The 22657-nt window shown below is 36.6% G+C and overlaps 1 protein-coding gene across 1 annotated transcript in view; it reads right to left on the reverse strand.

Annotated features, from left to right (window-relative positions):
* The window catches only part of PEX7 (peroxisomal biogenesis factor 7), a 74000-nt gene that overhangs the window by 42906 nt on the left and 8437 nt on the right, over positions 1-22657 (reverse strand). The window contains exons 4-7 of the mRNA XM_031456411.2: positions 16492-16569; positions 15977-16085; positions 2417-2523; positions 661-774 (exon numbers count right to left, since the gene is read on the reverse strand). Of these exons, the coding sequence (XP_031312271.2) occupies positions 661-774; positions 2417-2523; positions 15977-16085; positions 16492-16569 (408 nt within the window). The remainder of the gene's footprint in view (positions 1-660; positions 775-2416; positions 2524-15976; positions 16086-16491; positions 16570-22657) is intronic.

Consider the following 22657-nt stretch of genomic DNA (forward strand, 5'->3'; position numbering starts at 1 on the left):
ATGAAAAGATTAGAAAGTACATTCTTACCCTTAATGTAAAGCACAAAGAATGAAATTGGGAGATGTCTTTTAATAAGATGTTTTCCACAGTGACTTAGCAAAATTTACCTAAATAGAAGCTGGGAAACTAACTTACGTCACTTCAGAACCTGACAAAATTGGGGAGAGCAGCAGAAAGAAGTTACCTCATCCTCTGCTGTTTACAAAGTGGAAAATTTTCTATACCCTAAACTTTGTAAACATTCATACATACAATCATGCTGGGGAAAAGAGAATTAACCATCTCTCTGTATGAGTTTCAACAAAGTAAAGTGACCTCCTTCCACTGAATAGAAAATTATAAAGAATATAATACTAAGAGTAAATTACTATAGTTTAAGAATATTAAAGTAATAGTAGATGGGGATGATAGAATGAGAAAAACATTTTTATTTAATTGTAAGTACTGACTGACTACATTGTTCCAATTCATTCAATAATTATTCAAATATTTTACCTAATTTTAGCTTTCAATGTTCATAATCACTAATTGGATAACAAAACCATGCATAAGAAAGAATCGATAACCCCAACCCCTGAACACCATTTACATATACTTCATTGATGGTATTTATATCTATATTTTTGTTCTATGTATAAAAAGAAAAGATAAAAACTTACTTTCACTCTCCTAACAGCATAGGTGTGACCAAGAAGTTCAAATACTGGTTGCTGTACATTCCTCAAGTCCCAGCCTCTCAAACTACAATCAACTGCCCCCGTCACCAGCAAATTCTGAAAACAATTCAGAGAAAAGTAAACTGTGACATCTTTGTGGTTAAGCTGTACCCATTTCCTACTAGAAACCATATCTATTTCTGGTACTTATTTAATCTGAATTCAGGAGTCACTCTTGAAAAGTTATATAACAGTAGAGAAAGGAATCAAAACATACACCAAGAAGCAAAAATTAGTATGATTTGAAAAAAAGGAACTCAGTATGCTTTATGTATATGATGGAACACTATACACAACAGAAAAAGGCATAGTCTCAAACAGTACTGTAGATTTTTCAATCTACTTGTAATAGTGTTAATAAGTACATTAACATATTAAGAATTATACCTGACAAAGAAGCCCACCTTTCTCTGCAGCATGCTCTAAGTTTTACTAGGCATTAAAAGGCAAAGGGACCGCTAATTTACGAATATTTGAAAGCATGAAGGGTATAAATTAAATTTTTATATGTTTTTCTAAATCTAAATCAACCATCGTTCTCAACTCTCATTGGCCATGTCTTAATATAAAATCTAATTCTATCTGAGAATATGTGCAAAAATGGTAAGTCTCCTATCTTGTCAGGTTTTACAAATTCTGCTATCTAGAACCCGAGATGAGTCCAGAGATTCTGGCTCAATAGTCCAAGAGCCAGGTCCACACTCAGCCCCATTCCACATCACCCAGAGCAGTAATTCACTGTCTGAATGTGTTGGGCTTCGATGTAAGCTTATTTGAAAAAAAAACTTCAAAGTTTTTTTTTTAAATTTTAAACCACTCTCAAGTGTATATCAGTACCTTTTTTAGAATTTCCAGAAGTATAACATGTAGTTCACGATTTTATTTTTCCATTTGGAAAATTCATTTATGATGAGTGAGTTTTGAACTATAGTCATCAGCACTGAAAATTTTACTAAAATCAAGTATTATTATTGAATTATGTATTACATTTTCTTTTAATCTATTTTCTTTTTATTTAAAGAACTCAGTCAATGCAATGTTCTCTTTTGGTAATTAATTTAAAATTGGGGGGAAAAAAGGTATATGTTATACTTATTTGTCATAGTCAACAGACCATTCCAGGTACACGAATGTACTTAAACAGCATATCAACACATATTTAATCCATTTCTATATCTAATTCTTATGCTTATATGGTTAGCTAAAGCTTTGCAAAAGGTTATAAATGGACACTACTATCTTAAAGAAGCATGAAGCCTGGTTAGGCTTACAAGGGAAACAGAAAATTTTAAAAACTAATGGACCGTCAAATTAAAAATCAAGTTGCAAATAGTTCAGCAGCCTCACTAGCAAAGTGAACAAGAAATGAAAGCAAAAGCTGATACAAATGCACAGGGTTAAGAGCAATAAAGAAAAAAAATTACATAAATTGTAAAGCAGTTTCCCAAACAAACAAGTAAGGCTGCACTGTTGAACTTTGAGAATTTCTGTTTCTTATTCTGCTTGTTTTATGTCCACTTAAATCCAATTAATGCTAATGCAGGTCACTCACAATCATCAATTAGAAATGAAAGGGATTGAATTTAACTTAATGGTCCATAAACACTACCAAAGGCCACATAAACAAAGATAAATAAAATCTAAAACATCTCAACATTAGGGAGGGCTTGGCAACTCAGGACAGAGCCAGACAAGGTACCTCATTATATTTGCACCAGTCACAACTCAAAATTTCTGCCTGATGGGCTGGAACCACAATTCTGACTCCAGTTGCCTTCACGTCCCAAATTCTCAGAGTCTGATCGCCTGGTGAAAGAGGAAGATGATCACTTTCCATAACGCCACTTGGATGTTCAGTATCCATGATGATGACGAGTCAAGGGAAAACATACCACTTTCACTGCCAGGAGACTTCCATCCATATATCAAATATACAGATACACTGTTTTTATACTATAATAATGCATAAGAATTACTAAAAGTGATGAACTACAGAAAAATAAGGCAACATGATAATGATCTTAGATCTACTCAAAGCAGGAAAATCTGAATCTCACACTGAGACAAGCCCAGCAATGACTGAAAACATACCCAATGCATTTTTCTTCAGGATAGGAAAAGGCCCTGAAAATCCTTGATTCTTGAAAATAAAGTTAAGCACCCAATACCAGCATGTACCACAAGAAATAAAATGGTAACAGTTTTACAGTTAAATGTGAGCAAAGTCTACCAAGTCAAAATGGGTATTTTGAAATCTCAGCTTTTACATTTATTTTATTTTAATAGGCCATCCAAATGTATATTTTTCACCTTGGAAAAAAAGTTGAGGAAATTTAAGGATTATACTTTGAATTATTACAAAAATGATTTATATCACATAGCTGCACAAAGTCAACCCTGATTGTTTTATATGCTGTTTGCCTTCAATTTTGTAAACTATGAGGAAATGACAAAATGATCAGATGAAAAACCCAGAATATATGTGTATCTACATCAAAAGTAAATTACAAACAATAACTGATCATGCAAGAAAGCTAGTTCAGCTTAATGAAAAAAAAAAAAGTCTGCGGTGTGATGGTAGTCATGATCTTGATTCCATTTAGTAGTTGTGTGACTCTGTACAAGTTACACAGTGTCTCTGAGACTGATTCCTCATCCCTAAAAAAGAAACAGAATGCCTACATGCAGGATGGCGCAAGACTTTAGTGTAACAAAGTTTCTGCAAAGCACAAATACGGTCTCTAGCACATGGTAGATACTCTAATATATGGTAAATAAAAATGCTCAATTTTAAAAGTTTCCTTTGGTTATCTGCACATATTTTCCTAGAGTCCCAATTCTAAATCATAGGTCATTTAACTAAATTCAACAACTTTTGACAATGTTTTTCTGATTTCTTTGCAAGTTGCTTAAGAAAGATAAAAATTAAATTGCTGGTGGTAATGAAATGCAGAGGTTAAGAATGGGGGCTTTGGAGTTCCAGAGCTTGGTTCTAATTCAGCTCAATCATTTAGTAGCTTTTCATGTCTAGTCAAGTTACTTAACATCCCAGATTCTCATGTTCCTTACCTATAATAAAACACCTGCCTTAAATCGACTCACAGAGAACAAACTAGTGGTTACCAGTGGAGCGGGGGGAGGTGGGGTTGGTGCAAAACAGGGGTAGGGGATTAAGATGTACAAACGACTAGGTATAAAATAAAATACGAGGATATATTATAAAACATGAGGAATATAGCCAAGATTTTATAATAACTATAAATGGAGTATAACCTTTAAAAATTGTGAATCACTATATTGTACAACTGTAATTTATGTAATATTATATGTGAACCATTCTTCAATAAAAACAAACAAGACCCCCCAAAAACAACAACAACAAAACTCTGCCTTATAAAGTTGAAATGAGATAAATTTTTTAAAAAATAGATTAAAATAACAAAACATACCCATGATTAGAAATCATTCCTATCCCTATTAATAACAAATAATAACTCGTATTTATTGAGTGCTTCCTATATGCCAAATGCTGGTCTAAGCATTTTATATGTATAGTTGGCCCTCCATACCCATAGGTTCTGAATCTGTGGATTCAACCAACCATGAACAGAAAATATTTGAGAAAGAAAAATTCCAGAAAGCTCCAAAAAGCAAAACTTGAATTTGCTGTGCTGGCAACTATTTACACAGAATTTATGTTGTATTTACAACTATTTACATAGCATTTACATTGTGTTAGGTATTATAAATAATTTAGGGATGATTTAAAGTACCGGAGGATGTGCATAGGTTATATGCAAATACGATGACAATATATATAAGAGACTTGAGTATCCAGGGATCTTGGTAATCAGGGAGGATCCTGGAAAAAATCCTCGACAGATACCAAGGGACAAATATATTAACTTTTTAAAAACATCACAGCAAATGATGTAGAACTTTTGATAATATAAAAAGTAATTCCTGTGGTAATTACAAATGAGGAAACTGAAACATACGGAAATAAAGTAACTTGCCAAGATAGCAAGCGATGGAATCAGGACCTGGAACCGGAACCCAGGCAGGCCACCTGGTTCCCCAGCCCGAGTGAACTACGACTACACTATGCTGCTTCCTAATGTTGCTGGAGGAAAAGCACCACATAATCAATGTTGGCTGAGTCTTGTGGAATTATTCTTTCAATTTATATATTAGCTCTTTCTATAAACTAGGGAAATTTTTAATCACACACATACACACACACACACACACGACAGTCTGTCACATTTGCTCCAGAGTTACTTTAGAGGTAAAGGTAATAAAAGGTAATAAACACAACAAATAAAGTTGAAACCTCTATTGTATTTCCAATCCCATTCCCCATCCTCCTTGCCCAGAGGCCACCACAGTGATGGACTCTGGTGTACATCCCTGTAGTGTGTTTTGCTACTACTTTTACTACATTTTTATAGATTCATAAATAGGTGCTTTTGTCTTGTGTGTGAGATACAAAGACTTTTTAAAATTGGGGGGGGTAATTAGGTTTATTTATTTATTTATTTATTAAAAAAAAAATTTTAATGGAGGTTCTAGGGATTGAACCGAGGACCTAATGCATGCTAAGCACATACTCTACCACTGAGCTATACCCTCCCCTAAATATTTTCTTAATTTAAAAACACCCCGACAACTACTCCTAATTCTCAACTTAGTGATACGGTAATGCAGTTTGATGGGGTTTTTTGAAAAACTAAAATAAAATATAAAAACACCATCCTCCCTACTTTACAAAAGGTTGAAAACCACTCTAATGAAAGAGAGTAACTAACATCTTGAATCTGGCTAGGGATGGTGAGGATGAGAGGGAGTGATGAGCTTGAAAGTACCAATAGAAACTGTTCAGAATTGGTACAGACTAGAGCTCCAAAAATTTCAGGGGTCCTAATTATAATCACTCTGACTGTAGTCTAGCCACCAGTCAGTAGCATTTGTTTCAGAATTCTAAGCAGCTTTGATAAAATGATCTTTCATGACCTCCCCTAAACTTCAGTGTTTAAAGCAGGGTGATGTGGATGTCTGGAGCTTGGTCAGCCCAGCAATAGCCTTCTAGGAACAACATCTTCTTTTCACCATGTGATTCTAGAAAGATCTATGGCTCAACACAGCTGACTGGCCAAGGACAGGTGTAAGCAAGGCCAGTCACAGTATCTCATTCTCTGTCCCTACCACAGCTGGACGGGTCAAAAGTAGGTACTTGGAATTTTTCTGACCTATCACTGAAAGAATGATAGCAGTCTCTCTCTCATAGCAGAATTCACAAGTTATAAAATTGAGGGGCTGCTGGTGGTCATGTGTTTCGCTGTAAGGAGAAAGCTGGCCTGCAGAGTCAAATCAACAAGTGGAGAAAAGTCCAGATTAGAGACAGAGAATGTGTCCTGGGGCCATTCAAGCACCCCTTCCCCTTCTGGGATTGCTTTTCAATAAATTCTACAAAGACCTGAGATTGAGCAAGTTCTACCATCTGTAGGCAAAGGCGATCATTGTGGAGATAGTGAATGGGATTCACCTGAAGCTTCAGAGTTAAAAAGTCTAGCTCCAGAGAAGAACATTTGATTCAGCACAAGGTGTCAACTGAAACACAGGAAATACCTACATGATATATACTAGCTCTCAAAAGCATATATTTCATATCAGGTCTGAAACTGCAAAGCCTGTTAGAACCATGACTACAGCACTGTTTAAAGTTCAATGAGCTTGAGTTCATCCTAGTAATTATATTTCTAACAATTACACTTTATGGGTGTGTGAATGATTTAAAGTACCAAAACACTACAATAAATGTGGACTAGGAGATTAAGAAGTAACTGTTATTCTAGCAACAATATGGGTGAATCTCACAAAACATAAGGTTGAGCAAAAGAAACCAGACTTGAAAACACAAAAACAGGTAACATTCATCTCTGCTATTTGGAGGCAGGACAGTGGTCAGCCTTGAGTAGGGGGTGGAGTAATGTAATGACTGGAAGGATGCTGGGGGGCCCTCTGGGAATGCTGTTTCTTGGCCTGGGTGCTGGTACACAGCTGCATTCATTGTGTTGTACACTTAAGATTATGCCCTGTCCTGTATGTCTCTTATATACTCAATGAAAGGTTAAGCAACCACAACAAAGACTGGACGGATGCCTATTTCAAATTTCTCTGGGACAACATTTTGGTTCCTCATCAGAATATTCAAGCTACATTTTTTAAAAAGACCATGGCTTAGGTCGTCCCCTCTTGTAGTTAATGCAAAGGGCACAAAGAAGCGAGAACTGCTCTGGAGGAGCTGAGAATTCCACTTGTGCTACACATGGTGGGCTCATCACCCGCATCACTTTGTTTTCCAGGTAGGAGAGGGACCTTCTGGCCAACTGGTACCATGACTCATTCAACTCTTTTAGCCACCAGGACATCCATATTTATATTGTTTTTTTAATTGCATTTTCCAGACAACTGGCCTTTCATTGTCAGCCAGACGTTTATCAGGGCCCTGTGACAGTGCCACAGACCCACCTGCATTACCAGCTTCTCTTATCAGTTGCAGACCTGCCACTGGCAGCAGAACCAGTGGATTTAAGTACATAATATGGAACAGGAAGTGCTAGCTACAACTATGTCCAGCCTTAAGAGGAAGTTGGGTGAGGAGAATGAGAGTAAACGTTGAGTCTGAAACTGTGAAGTGAAATGAGTAGCAAAAGGATGCATGTTGGGCCCAAATAATTTAATTTATTTGAAATGCCAGATGCCTATCAGATGTAATGTGACTTTTTTTTTAATAGAGTAGAATGAGGATTTTTTGACTACAGGACCCCACACATTCAGGCATGGCTATGATTTATGCAATTACATGGAGTCTGTACTAGCAATAATTTAGTTTTCATGATTCAAAAGAAAGGTTATTTCATATTAATCCTCTTTATGTAAAGAGCTCAAATAGTCTTCCCTTCCATCTCATATACTTTAGAAATAGTAATTCTGTACTAATTCAGCTTTCATGAACTAAACAGAACCAATGTCCTTAAGAGAACTCTAATAAGGAAGACCTAAAGCTCAAGAAACTTCTCCCTTTTTGGTCTGTCTTAACTTAGCTAATGATAAATTTAATTCCAGATTTGCAAATTCCATACAACTTTGAAGGTGACTAAATTCCTGGAAAAACTTAAATGCTATATTCTCAGGTATTATCTTAAAATATAAACTGTTACAAACAGTTGAATGACATAATTGGCTATACGTGTGCCACAGGATGAGGCATAAAACTACATCTTGATTGCCTAGCATATAAGCTTCTACTATTTGTAATATTCTTAAAAACAAACATTTTACAACTTTGGGTCCCACAACCATGAATTTTTCAGTTGAGATGATTTTACGCAAAGATTACAGTATGTTTTATAGTAAGTTCCTGTCTGTAAGCAAGAAGACAAAGTAAGAGAATTAATTGAGAACAACCATAAATAACTCAAGCTGTAATTGACAAAACTGAGGGAAAAAACTGAGTTCTCAATCTAAAGAAACCACTTCCTCACAGAGCTCAGCACTGAAACCATTTTGTGGTTTTAAAAAAGAGATGAGTATATTTCTATGAAAACAAACATGCAACTTCTATTACATCAGCAGAAATAAGCTATTCATTTGGCATCTCAAACAGAGCTACACCACAGATTTGTACAGTGCTTTCCAAATCAGGCTGATCGACTAGACTCCACTGCCGTGATTAAAAAATATACCCCTCAGAGGTATCTGACTCAGTAGGACTAAGATGAAGGACAGAATTCTCCTGTTTTTTCAGCTCCCCCAATAACTCTGATGGTTAGCCAGGTTTCAGGACCACTGGACTAGTACGTTATTACACAACCAGGCATTCCAGATTCTACCTGGAGCAAGTTACTCAAAAACTCTGTTCTCAGAGTTTTAGTTCTCAGATACATGCTATTTACTCTTACAGAACATACGTGTGCAAATGCCATTCAGATGTCCCTTAAATATGCCCTGTTCTTTCCACATCCTGTCCTTTTGCTTCCCACGACTTACCTCTTAACTCTTAATTGTTCAGAAGGTAGCAGTTTAAACACTGTTTCCTCAGGAAATCTTCCCTGACCAGCCAACTTTGGCAAACTCAAGGATCCTTGGTTACACTTCCAAAGAATTCTGAGCACATACATTAATAATAAGAGGAGCCATTCACAGTGCCCTTACCTTTTGCTTATATTAACTCACTTAATCTTCTAGAAAACTCTACGACACATGTACTATTATCACCCTTATTTTTTATTTGATTTTTTTAATGGAGGTTTTGGGGATTGAACCCTGGGCCTCGTGCATGCTAAGCATGTACTTGCTCTTCCAGGAGCTATACCTGCCCACCCCTCCATCATCCTTATTTTTGAAATGAGGAGTGAAGAGACAGAGACTGAGTAGCACGACCAAATTCAGTAACAGTGGTGAACACGGCATCTGATTGCAGGGACAAGGAGTCTGGAGCTAGACTCCCTGCAGTCAGATGCCGCTTTCACCCCCTTAAGCTTCAGCGCTTACCCCAACTTGGACTGTATCACAAACCCACTTTCCACAGCGTGGAAGAAAAACTTTAAATCTTTTCAATTTTAGTAAGTGGGTTAATATTGGAAAATCATCATGAAGAAATAGTTAGGAAAATGTCAAATGCTTGATAAATAAACCCTCTAATAAGCTTCCAGAACCATAAAAGCCGGCAGAAAATGGCTTTAATGTATTCAATTTTTTTAAAGGAACATAGGTTATAGCTCAGAGGTCAAGTGCTTGCTTTTTGTTGAATCCCTTTCTGATTTATTTTAAGCCTTGAATGTTCAGACAATTCAGTTAATATTGGCCCCCTAGAACATATGCACCTATGTCTGGATAACCAGGATTCTCAGATTCCATTCTCAGTATATGCAGTTTGGGTACCACGGTCTCTCCCATTTCCCCTTCCCAACTGCAGGAGCTAAGCCAGGTCCACGCCAATCAACACATTACAACCTCCTCTCCCAGGCACAGTGATTAGTTTAGGAACATCCACACGGGCCATCAGAGCTGATGAGAGAAGAGGAAACTTTCCTAGATGTCTGAAAAGGAATCTCTCACTTTTTCCTACTGGACAGAAACAAGAAAGGATGTAGAGGGTGGAGCTACTGCCATCTTGCTGTCACCTGGTACCTGATACTGAAACCAACTTAACAGAACACAGAACAAAAACCAAGAACATTCTTTGAGCTCTACATGCAGGCAGGTGTACACAGACAGATGTAATTCTGGATATTTCAACCATGTGAGCAAATAAGTTATCTTCTTCCTTAAGGCAGCGTGGGTCAGAATTTCTCTCACTTTCAATCAAAGACATCCTGGCTGATATGACCACCATTTACATTTCTTTCTCATATAACACATGAAGGTAATGTCATTAAACAGTCATTTTTTCCATTAAAGCAAATGGACATTCTGTTGATAAAAGACTTTTTATATACTCTCTATTTATAAAGTACAGAGAGTTAAGTTTTGTGATCATACTGTTAACTCTCTAGACACAATTAATCTTTTTCTGCTATTCAGTCTCAAGCACTGAATATTCTACATATAACATCCAGAGTAAATATTATGTATACCAGGCTACACAAAAGGCCAATGAAAGACAAAGAGGTATGTATGACTCAGCCCAAATATAGGGCTACTATAAACAATTCTGCCTGACATTTAAATAAATGCAGCTGCTATCAGTTCATGGTTTTGTCACTATCATATTTTACATTTGGTCATGGTCATTAAAAGAACAATTAAAAATAAATGAAGACAATTTTAGGATTTTAAATAATAATATAAATTAACAAAATTACATACAATAGTAAGGGAAAGGAATTTTTAAAAATCTGTCAGTAATTCAAGGAGTTTTACTTACTGACAGTTTTCCAAATATGTAAAATTATACTTCTTATTAATTCCAGTTTGTTATGAATGCTGCCAATTAGAACTCCCAGCAGACATGTCTTCATGTTTCACTAGAAGGGAAGTATGTTTCAGTTCATTCAGAAGATGGATCTATTCCATACGACTAATTCCTTCCAGGGTTTGAAATGAATCCTTTGAAACTGTAGGATGTAAGGCCAAACTGTAGGATAAAAGGCCCTAAGAAAATGATGCTAATGTCAAACTAATTTATATCCTTACAAGAATTTTAATTGAACCTGTACTAATAGTCTCTGTATTAGGGCTCTTTACCAATTGTAGAATTATAACCATTATGCTGAACTGCAGTCATCTTACAGATTTGATTCACTATCAACATGAAACACATTAGCATTTACCTAAATTAAAAGCATAATAATGACTAACGCAAGTTATATATGCAGGCAAAAGGGTTAGTTAATTCAAACGAGTGTATTAATATTGCTATCATTTACTTAATATACACCCAGCCTTATGGTTAGCTGTGCCACAGAAAAATTGAAAAAGAAGAAATTTAAGCTTGGAAAAGGAAATATGACAAGGAAAATATATTACTAGACCCATCTTTAAAGACTTTATATTTTGAAAAAGATTTTATTCAGATTATGGATCAAAAAACTATGACTTACACAACTTAGAAATTATAAAAATAATAGTAATAATTTTATAAGTGTATCTTTCTTCATTCTAGAAAACAATGCTATTAAATTCTAACCAGTGAACAAAACATTTTGTGAATTAACTGAACATCTATACACTGAAGTTACTATTATTCACCATTATCCTAGGATCTAAAAAAGTTGCTTAATCATTAAAAAACGGACATATTTGTCTGTTCACAATGTACCTGAAGGTTTCCACGTCTGAGTTTCTCCAACCTCATAATAGTTCAGAATTCAGGGACATCTGGTCATTTTTAATTTTTAGAATTAAAAAACATAATAAACAAATGGAAAGGATTTCTGTGACATTTGATTTCCAGTGGAACTCACTCAACATAACTCAATCTCAGGGCACTGATAGAGTTTATTCGCAAGAAAGGAACAACTATCCTACCGACTGCTGGTCTTCAGATGCTGGGGAACTAAACAAGGAGACAACACAGGAAGCACTCCCCGCTCCCCTGCTACTGTCTTCTCTCCTTCCCTAAGCAACCAGACTGTGCAAAAAAGCTTCAATTCCTTGATCACTCCTTAAGACTTATACCTGGGGTCAGCAAACATTTTCTGTAAAGGGCTCAACAGTCAGTATTACTGGTTTTGAGTGCCATTCTGTCTCAGTCATAACTACTCAACTCTGCCACTAGTGTGATAACAGCTATAGACAGACAATATGCAAATGTATGGGCATGACTGTGTTCCAATAAAACTTTATTTACACAAACTGTCAGTGGGTCATTTTGATTTGAGGGCAGTAGTTTGCCAACCTGAGCTCTAGTCTAAAGTTGCTTCTATTTGGTCTTTCCTGGGTGCTCTGATTTACTGCAGTGGCTTTAGTTCCCATTTATGAGCCAGTAACACAATTTTTAATCATAAGGCCTGATTTCTCAGCTCCAAACTCAACCTGTTCTTGACAACTCCATACGTGTGTCCCACAGGCTCGATGTGCTCTATAACAAACTCAAAGTCTTCTCTTTCAAATGTATTCCTTATCTCAGTTATGACATTACCATGCCTGAATTTGTCCTTGCCAGGAATCTAGGACTTATTCTTCACTCATCCCTCTCTCACCTTTCACATCTTATAAAATCATCTCAAAATATCACTCAAAGCAGCCTACTTTCTTCCGCCCCTTCTGCCACCATCCTTATCCATGCCTTCATCTCTCTCTAAATTGGCCTCCCTGCATCCACTCCAGCTCACCTCCAAACTGCTCTCCACATGACAGCCAAAGTGAGTCTTTAAAAATGCAAGCACAATCATATTACCCCCGGCTTAAACCTCTTCAATGCCATCCCACTGTCCACAGGATAAAATCTAGACTCTTGAATCCAGCCCTCAAGGTGTGATCTGAGCCCCTGCCCATGATCCCAACCTCATTTTTGCTACCCTTTCCTCTTAGACAACAGCCCCTCTGGCCCTCTTCCAGTTTCTCAAATGCATCAAGTTCTTACTTTTGAATATCCTGTTCTCTCTGCATGGATTTTTCTCTCTTGTTATGCTACCCAAGACCTTTCACTTCTCACTGAGCCAACTCCTTATTCATCTTAAATGAAAGCCAGAAACCTCAAATCAAGCAAAAAATTAAGTTTTGACTACCAAAACATTTCAGTGCTTATATAGTAAAAACTAAAATTAAATGAATACGTTAAAAGACAGAAAAAGTGGGAAAATATTTGTAACAGATTTAAGAGACAGAAAACTAATTCCTAAATATAGAAAGAGCTCATACATCAATACAGAAAAACAACAACAAAGAGCTCTCAGTAGAAAAAATGGGCCGAAGACATGAACATATGACTCACAAAAGAACTGTGGTACCCAACTGACGTACAGAAAGTATTCACTACCCCTAGTAATCAAATATGTAAATCAAAACAACAATTAGATCTCATTTTTCACTCATCAAATTGGCAAACATCTAAAAGATTGAGGAGACACATCTGTTAACCATTTCAAGGTTCGAACCTTAAAATAACTGTCACCTTGACACGATCAGAATTCTCATTATCAGAATAAACTGACATCATGGAGACTGGGAAGGCTGCTGTTATTGTTCTGTCTAATCTATAAGGTGTTGCTGCCCTGAAATAAATACATTTGAAAATAATTAGTGTCATACTGATTATTTTTATGTGTACATTCCCCCCAAAAGGGCTAATTTAGTAATTCCTCACACTGGAATGCCCTGAGCAGATATCAGTTTCTCCTTCCTAGTACATGTCTCTGGAGGCAGGTGACAGTGGCTCGAGGAAGCAGCCTTACAAGAGGATCTGTGCCCCTGCTCACCCCATCTAAACTGCTCACCTTTGTCTGATTTCTACACTTTTTACAGCATTAATGGCACTCAATACATTACGCAAATTATCTAATAGAAAAGTGAAGCAATATATATTAAAGAATTAGAGTGTTTAGGAAGAAAACGGTATTCAGAAAGCTTTCTTTAGCCAAAAGTTTACCGGCAGTATATTAAATAAAAGAAACATGCTGCACCTCTTTTTCCATGTTAGATTTGTTTTAATTTCATAAACCTAAATATATAAGTTCATATGTGTATAGTTCATAATATATAGTTGGTGGATGTTCTTTTTCCATAAAGTTTATTTAAAACTATAGTCTAAGAATTCTTTCTGAATGGTAGTATGATTCACTTAATTCAGCTGTAATACTGGAATATGGCTACTAAGAAATAATACGGCTATAATAACAATGTTTTCAATGAGGAAAATAAATCTGAAAATAAAAAGAGATTTTCTGACTCAAAAATCACAAAATTATTGTCCTGTACAAAATTCAACAACAGCAAAGGTTTTATAGCTATAAGCATGTAAAACTTAACATCACTAAGCAAATTCAGCCTTTGAAGATATCTGACATTTTCCCTCAAGAGATTCCATTAATATTTCTAATTTTTGTACATATATTCTGGAAAAAGCATAAGAGTTTTTATGAGGAATACAAGAAAATGTTAACAGTGGTCCCACAGGAGGAGGGGAAGGCGTACTCACTTTTTATTTGGCACGTTTCTGTGTTGTTTGAATTTCCATACCATGTATACGGTTAAATAGGAATAATTTGCGATATTATTTCTGTTTTTACTTCATAAATTTATTTTGAAAGTTATAAAAACAGCAATAAATAAAGAGTGCTGACATTATTTTGTCAATCACCACAAATATTTATGATTAATTAACACGTGTTACACATTCTTATAACTGTTACACAGATTTAGCAACCTTTGTTCTGATAAACAAACCAAAGACAAAGCCATTTAAGCAAAGCAGCTCAGTGGCTAATAAAAAGAGCTAGACTGGTTTCCAACTCTGAAAGACTGGTAACTGGTTATGATCTGCCCAAGACAGGCCATTAATCATTAATTAATCATTAATTAAACCACACTTGTTCATTAATAGTCGTGCTTGTAAAATTCACATTACAAAAAGTCATGGGGTGGCAGATATTACAACGTCACTAAGAATTAATATTCCATATTCTTAACCACGTGAATATAACTCTGAATGCCTTCCAACAGTGTCCCCACTGGAAATGAGTCTACTTTCTAACCACAGGCAGAAAGGGAGCACTCTCCTTGCTGACTCAGCTTCTTCCCCCCATCACCCTCTGGGAGGACCGCACCATTGAACCTGTTGGTGTAAAGTCAGGACAACAGAAGGGTGACAGGCTAGACTGGTGGAAAGAAAAGGTAAAAGGGTGAACGTACAAGGGCTCTGAAGGCAGAGCTGCAGGGTGTAGAAGAAGGCAAAGTGACAAGGAGCAGCCAGGGGTAGGTGAAGACGAGGACAGCTATTTAAATGACCATTTGGCAGGAAGACCAGGCTGCTTTAAATGGCACCACAGAGAAACTAAGCAAAGTTTCTCTACCAATCATATATGAGTTAGATTGTTCAGATAATACATGATTTTTGAATCGGCCAATAAACCAAATTTGTAAATCTTTATGCAAACAGTACAAAGTGTAATTTTTAAATTTCTATAAAATGACTTTACAAAAAAAATAGACATATACATGTAAGTATCTACTTTATCTTAGAATTACTGACATAAATCAAAAGCAAATGGTAAGAAAAAAAGATCATATCAAACACATTCTTGCTATGGCTTAGTGGCAAAGAACTAAAGAGAATATCCCTAAAAAGATAGTAAATATCGAGCAAAGGTGGTTGACTATGTGCTAGACATTTTACATGTTTCCTTATTTTGCCCTCACAACAACCCCATAAATTAGACATTCGTAGGCCCACATCACTGAAGAGAAAACTCACCACATCACCTTTAGGCCCTGAGGCCCCACAACCAGCCACTGAAGAGTTTCCAAATTCAATCAAGTCTGATGCCAAAGCCCTCACTCTGTCCCTTACCTCTTTGTACCTTATCTCTAATCTCACCAAAAAGGAACATGTTAAATCAAGTGGTTGTAACTGCTAAAAAGTAACCTGGGCCTGACTAATTCTTGTCCAGTGGCTGGGAAACAATGAAATTGTCTAAGGAGTACAAGCAGGAATGTTGTCTTTTCTCCTTTGAATTTAAGGTACACAGCGCCACCTACTGGGGAAAGAAAGGCCACCATTCCCTACAAATAAGGCTTCAGGTAAATCACTCACCTGAAGCTGAAGCAAAACAACCAGGGATGTGGGGAGACCAGATTGTGCTATAAATGACACTTTCGTGGCCTCTAAAGGTGCACAGAGAGTTTCCAACGGTTGGATCCCACTAAAAATAAATGAATAGATCAAGAACTTAAGAGAGGTAAATTCAAATTTATGCCTTTATATATAATATATATATATATCATATATATGTATTTATATACATACACGCACAATATACATATATATGTCAAGGAATTCTTTAAAGTCTATTTTTATATGAAGTAAGATGGTACTTAAGGGGCCAAAATAATTAATGCTGAGCTAATTATTAGTTTAAAACCTAAAAGATTAGAAAATTTAAAATTCTAATAAATGCTTTAGTATATTTTGCAAAGAAAATTTGCTGTCTAACTGAAAATTCGCTGTCTAACTGTCTAACTACAGAAGTATGTTCTAGAAAAGAAAAAACTTCAGTGGAGGCTTTGGGAAGGAAGTATTTGGTTTTTAATACAATAATGCTGACATACCAGTTTGACAGTTTGATCCCATGAGCCAGACACCACAAGCTGTTCACCTCTGGTCTGGCTCCAGTCAACACTGTACACCTAAAAACATTTTAAAGTGTTATTTAGAAAGCCAGAGAGCATCAAGTTCAATATTCTATTTTATCTGTTTATAATAGTGATAGTCAGTTAGAACAACTAGTTCACTGCATTGAAACATTAAATAAATCCTATAAATCTCAACGTGATGTCTGAGCAAGGGAAAGGTCATCTTGTCCATTCCTCCGGACTCATCCCTAACAGCTAAGACTCCATTCAACCTTAGTAGAATATGACAGAAAATTTCCAAACCATCTTTGCTAAAACAAATTATACAGATTTTTCAACCTACTGACAAATCACTGTTTGCAGCGCCCTGAAGAAATGTCAAAGCAGATTAGCAAGTTAGTAATCTAAAAAAGCTTGCGAGGTCAATGTTTATCAGAAGGCATTAAAATTCAATTAATAACCCTCTCTGGCCTTTCTAGGAAAAAGCTTACAGAAACGAGATGATCCTTTCAGATCTCTTGGTAAACAGCTTTAGTTATCCAATGCTGCTCTCAGTAAACCACTTCAAATGAATTCTCTGAAAATGTATGGAAGTATTTTAAATTCTGTTATTTTATACAACAGATTTATATACAGATCACTACTGTAAGCTAAGTTCAACAAAATATGTGCAATAAGTAGTCCTGCCATGGACCTGAGCGTATGCCATTAAATGTGATCGGCCAGCAGGCTATTTTGAATTTAAAAACTATAACTACTGCATTTGCGTAGGAAGTATGAGAGTCTGGGGTTTGTTGTGGCTTCACTGTGGGTTACCTGTTCTCCGCAGCCTAGTGTTATGTCTAGCCATGTTGAAGCCTGAGTTTAAAATAAAAAAAATCAGTAATACTGATTCTGTCTACTTAAAAATTATGACAGTTTGTTCATCAGAGATTTTTTTGCATTAATTTTGATTTTTTTAAAAAATACTGCATTGAGATTATCTTGACTACTAAGTTTGGGGGTCCCCTATAAATGATGTACCCACAGTGAGTGCTTCAGTAACCCCACCCAAGTCCCGACCCTGCCACTGCCCATATTCCTACAAAAGAGAGAAGAACAGCTGGAACACTAAAGAAATCACAATCCAGCAACAGAGAGCAGCTCATAAAGTATATAGAAGGGTCAGCAAAATCCAAAGAGCTGCTGCGGCCACCTGTCACTTATGGATATAAAAAGACAGGTTTGGAAGCAATCAATCTTGAGACCTAAAGAGCCTGATTTTATCCTCTAGGACAGGACTTAGCAAACTTCTTCTGTAAAGGGCCATGAAAATATTTTAGGTTTATGGGCCATTTGTCTCTGTCACAACTAATAAATTCAGTCTTATAGACCACAAAAAGTAACCACAGAGGATGCTTAATAAATAGGCATGGCTGTGTACCAATAAAACTTTATTTACAAATCAGACAGTGGGCTGGGTTTGGATCTGACCCACAAGTAGTAATGGGCCAGTGAGCTGATGTGAACAGTCCAAAATAATCACAATAGGAAATCTTTACTGTGTTGAGCACCTACTGTATGCTAGCTGTTGTCATAGTTTAGCTCATTTAATCTTCATTTCTATGAAGTAGATACTGTGCCAAGGCCCAAACTGGTTAAGTAATTTGTCCAAATTTCCAAAGCTAGTAAGTTGCAGAGCTGAAATCTGAACCAGGGCAGCCTAATCACAGAGTTCACCCTTAATCACTCTGCTAGGCTATCTCTACAACATGCTGTGTGAAGGCACTTTTGAAATGGACATTTTCAGTGATCTTGGGCTTCGATATAAAGGAAATAAAACCCTGCCCGTGTTGCTACTGCCCTTCAATGGAGCTCCATGTGGGCCAATTCCATTTTGTTTCTATGAATTACCCATATCCAAGAACGTAAAGCCTCTACCCACTTGGTGAACTCCCGCTCATCAGTCAAGACTCGGTCCCTTCACATCCTTTATGGAATAAGCTTCTCCTGCCAAACCCCTCAAACATCGAGGAGTTAAATGCTTCCTTCTGTGCATTGGACAGTATCTTCACCTACTTCTAGTTCAGCATTTACCAAATTTTACTAAATTTAACGTTAAATAACTGCCATCCCTGCTAGAGCTTGGAAGATCATCATAAACAAAACCGCCTTGTTTATGCTCAATGCAACAGAATGGGCACTCAATAAATGTGAGTTAAAGTGATTTAACCAACCAAATTTATCTTCACAACCTGCACTGCTGCCAAGTAGTTATAAAGAGCTGCTGCCTTCATTTTAGAGGATAACTGAACAAATGCAGCTAAAAACTAACAGCATCAGCTCAGATTCCTCTGCCTCTGTACATTTCCAACGGGACATAGGACTTGAAACCTGACAACTTCTCATCTTTTAAAACTGCAAGAGCCCTAATGAAAACAAAAGACAGGAGGTAAGAAAACTGTGCTGATGACCATGCTGCTGCCAGCTGTCCTATCTGCCACACAACATTAGTGGTGTTACTGGGAAGCATCAGGACAAAAACTAAGCATAGGAAACACATGGAGAGGTTAAAAGTGGGATAATAAAGGCGACTCAGTAAATTATTTTTGTTTTAACGTGTTTAAAATACTAGGACATGGGACAGTAACTAATAGTATAAGCCAGGATATTGTGTTTAAAACAGAAAAACAAAAACTGTAGACCGTAAGTACAAAAGCGTAGTAGGATGGAAAACTCCGCTTGACGCCCAGAAGAGAAGGATCCTAGCAGGGCCTTGAGGGCTGGCTAAAATGTCAACAGCAGAAAGCAGAGGTGTAAACAGTGACCAGAAGTTCCCCCAAAGACACAAACGGGGACATAAAGCACCCTAGGAATTCAGACTAGTGAATGCTGCAAGATAACACCAAGGTTTTGTGCCCGGGGACTGTCAGTGATGGTGGCATGAACAAAACTGGAAGACTGGAGGAAGGGAGATAATGTGTAATTTTAGACACAGTGAGTTTGAGGTGACAGCCTGATAGTCAAGTGGAAATGTCTAGTAAGAATAGGGTTTGGGCATTAACCTCAAGCCCTGAAAAAAGTTTATAGGCAGACAGATGTTTGGGAGACAGCCAAAAAGGGATGACTGGATTCCATAATCCCAACTTCAAGTCAACTCACTAATCTATTCAATAAATATATATTAAGCACCTACTATGAACAAGGCATGGGGAGGGAGGGTATAATGTTAGACAAGGCAAATAAAGTCCTAGCCTTCAGGGATTACATACTCTAGCAAGGGAAGATAGGCTGTAAGTAAATAAATACATAATTTCTGGTTGTAATTCTTTAAAAAAAAAAAACTACAAAGAAAAATAAAACAAAGACTAGAAAACAATCAAGTGGTCCGGGAAGAACAGAGACCTGAGTGCAGTAAAAGAGACAACCCCGCAGATTAGAGAGGAAAGGGACGAGCAAAGAAGGACCCTGCAGCAAGAAACAAGCCTGTGATGTTGGAGGAACAGCAAGGTCAGTTAGGAGGAACAAGGCCACAAAGGACTGCAATTATGAGTTTGTATATAATTTCTTGAAGAGGCTACAACCATCAGCCCTAAACTACCACCTAGATTATAGCATCTTTCTAGTTGCTCTCCTCATCCACTCTTGCTCACCTCCAACCCATTATTCAGAATGGATAAAAAATAACCTTTATAAAAACACAAATTGATGTCACTCTCCTGTAGAAAGCCCTTCAGTGGTTCATACCACGCGGCTCCTACAACTTACCATCTTCACTCAATAATGCTGTTGCTTATTACCCAAAGGTCAAAATCATGCAAAATTATGCATGACTCAGGAGTGCACAGATACGCATAAAACTAAAAGCAAAAACAAAGAAAATATAAATAGAAAATTCAGGATAATGATTGCTCCTGAGAAGAAGGAAAAAAAGAGGAAGAAGGATAAAAATCAGAAAAAAGGAGACAGAGGAAGGACAGAATCAGTAACCAGGGGCTCCAAGGGTCCAGCTAATGTTTTATTTCTTAGGCTAGATGATGAATATGTAAGTGTTCATTATCTACTTTAAATGTCATATATATTTTATATGCAGGAAATATTTCATAGTAGATTTTTTTAATCTTCAATTTCTTTCCACTGATCTGAGCACAACAGTCAAAATGCTAACTGCCCCAGGCACACAGGCTCGGTCCTTCCCCCTCAACCAAGCACTTTCTTTTGCCTCAAACCCTGTGCTCTGACCTCTCCACCAGAATAGTTAATTCCTACTGTCCCTTCAGGCTCAAGGATGCCCTCCCAGTCCAGTCCCCAGACAGGATCCTCCCCTCTCCTTGCACTCTGTACATTCCCAGCACTTAACCACATTCTAAGTTAGCCAACCAATGGCTTAAGCCTCTCTCCCCAATAGAGGGCCAGGACCCTGCCTGACTTGTTCATCTTCTCTGCTCAGTCCCCTGCAGACAGCAGAGTTAATCAAAGTTTTTGGAATGAATGAAGGGAAACAAATCTGAATGAAAAGCACATCTCACATTACCCTACTCTTCCATCTCTTCTCCATTCCCCACTTCTCCCTCCGCTCCCACTCAAATAGAGGGCATGGCAAGCAGTTAAATTAAATATAAAAAGAAGAGAGCCGTGCAGCTATGCTTTAAAAGCAGGGTCCTCTAAAGGCCTATCTTATGAAATGACTCTTGGCAGTGGTGAAGAAAATTAATTGGGAAACTGCAAAAAGAAAAAAAAAAAACACTGAATGATATTTTGTTCTGCCTTATGAAACCTGAACCTCATCAAAACCACAGTGTGAGAGGACAAATTTTATTACTGAATCCAATTCCCAAAGAGCTCATTTTTAATCTACTGTACAGTACTGCCCTTTCTAAGTTGGTCTATTTAATTAAAAATCATCAAATAAAAACTATGTCCAGAATGTTCATACTTATCTATATCAATACAAAGGAAAGGGATACTGACTTTAATTACTGAGCAGTTAGAAAGGGGTACGTATTTCTTTTAACGTGAAACTTAAATTAAAATTTTTTTCACTATAGATATTTTTAAATGCACATAAGAGTAGAGAGACTAGCATAATAAATTCCCAGGTATCCATCACATACTTTCCGTAATTATCAATATTTTGCTGATCTTGTTTCATCTGTTCCATTACTGACTGACTGAATGACTGGAGTATTTTAACGGTAGACTATTTCACTCACAACTACTGCAGGAGATACAGATTTTTTTTTTTACAAGGTCATTTTCAAACCTTAGATTAACAATTGTTCCTTAATATCACCTAATATTCAGTTCATATTCATATTTCCCTGACTGTCTCAAAAACATCTTTTTACAGTTAATCTGAATCAGGATCCAAACAAAATCCGTATTTTATTCTTAGCTATTACGTCTCTTAAGTCTTTTCTAATCTAGGAAAGTCCCCCTCCACATCTTAATTTTCCTGCCTCACATTCCACCAATGACATTTATTTGTTGAAGAAACAAAGTTATAATTTGGTCCTTTGAAATGTTCTATATTCCTATTTGGGCTAATTATTTCCTCGTGGTGATGTTTAACTCTTTCCTACCCTTCCTATTTTCTTTAAATTGGAAGTTAGATCTAGGGACTTGATTCAAATCAGTTCAATCTTTTTTTAAACTTCCTATTGTGTATAATTTCTGGTTGACCCGCTTTTAGTGATCATAAGATTGTACAGAAGACATATCAATCTTCAATTAATGGTTTTAACATCTGTGGATAACTCTTGTCTAGAGTCATTATTTCATTAGGGGCGACTAAATGGTGATTTTCTAATTTTGTCATTTCTTCTGCATTTCTTAGGTAGAATTCTATTACAAGAAGTTTTGCACATCAACCATTTGATTATTCCACAGTTGAAATTCATATAGGAAATGCAGGATAAATGCCTTGACTCTACCTTTATTTATCAATTTTCAGCATGAGTTGGTAATCCTAGTAATCTTCAATGGTGACCAGTTTTTTTTTTAATCATTACAATTCCACATAATGAGTTAAAATATACATATAAATGTGTGTCTCTGTGTATGTGTTTATAGCGTCTCAATACATTGTTATCATTCTTTTTAACGTTCAGATTGCCCCATTATTAGCCAAGGAGAACCTCTTCAGGTTGTCCCTTCAAAACAT

The sequence above is a fragment of the Camelus dromedarius genome, chromosome 6 (assembly GCF_036321535.1).
Source record: "Camelus dromedarius isolate mCamDro1 chromosome 6, mCamDro1.pat, whole genome shotgun sequence".
NCBI classification, from domain to species: Eukaryota; Metazoa; Chordata; class Mammalia; order Artiodactyla; family Camelidae; genus Camelus; species Camelus dromedarius.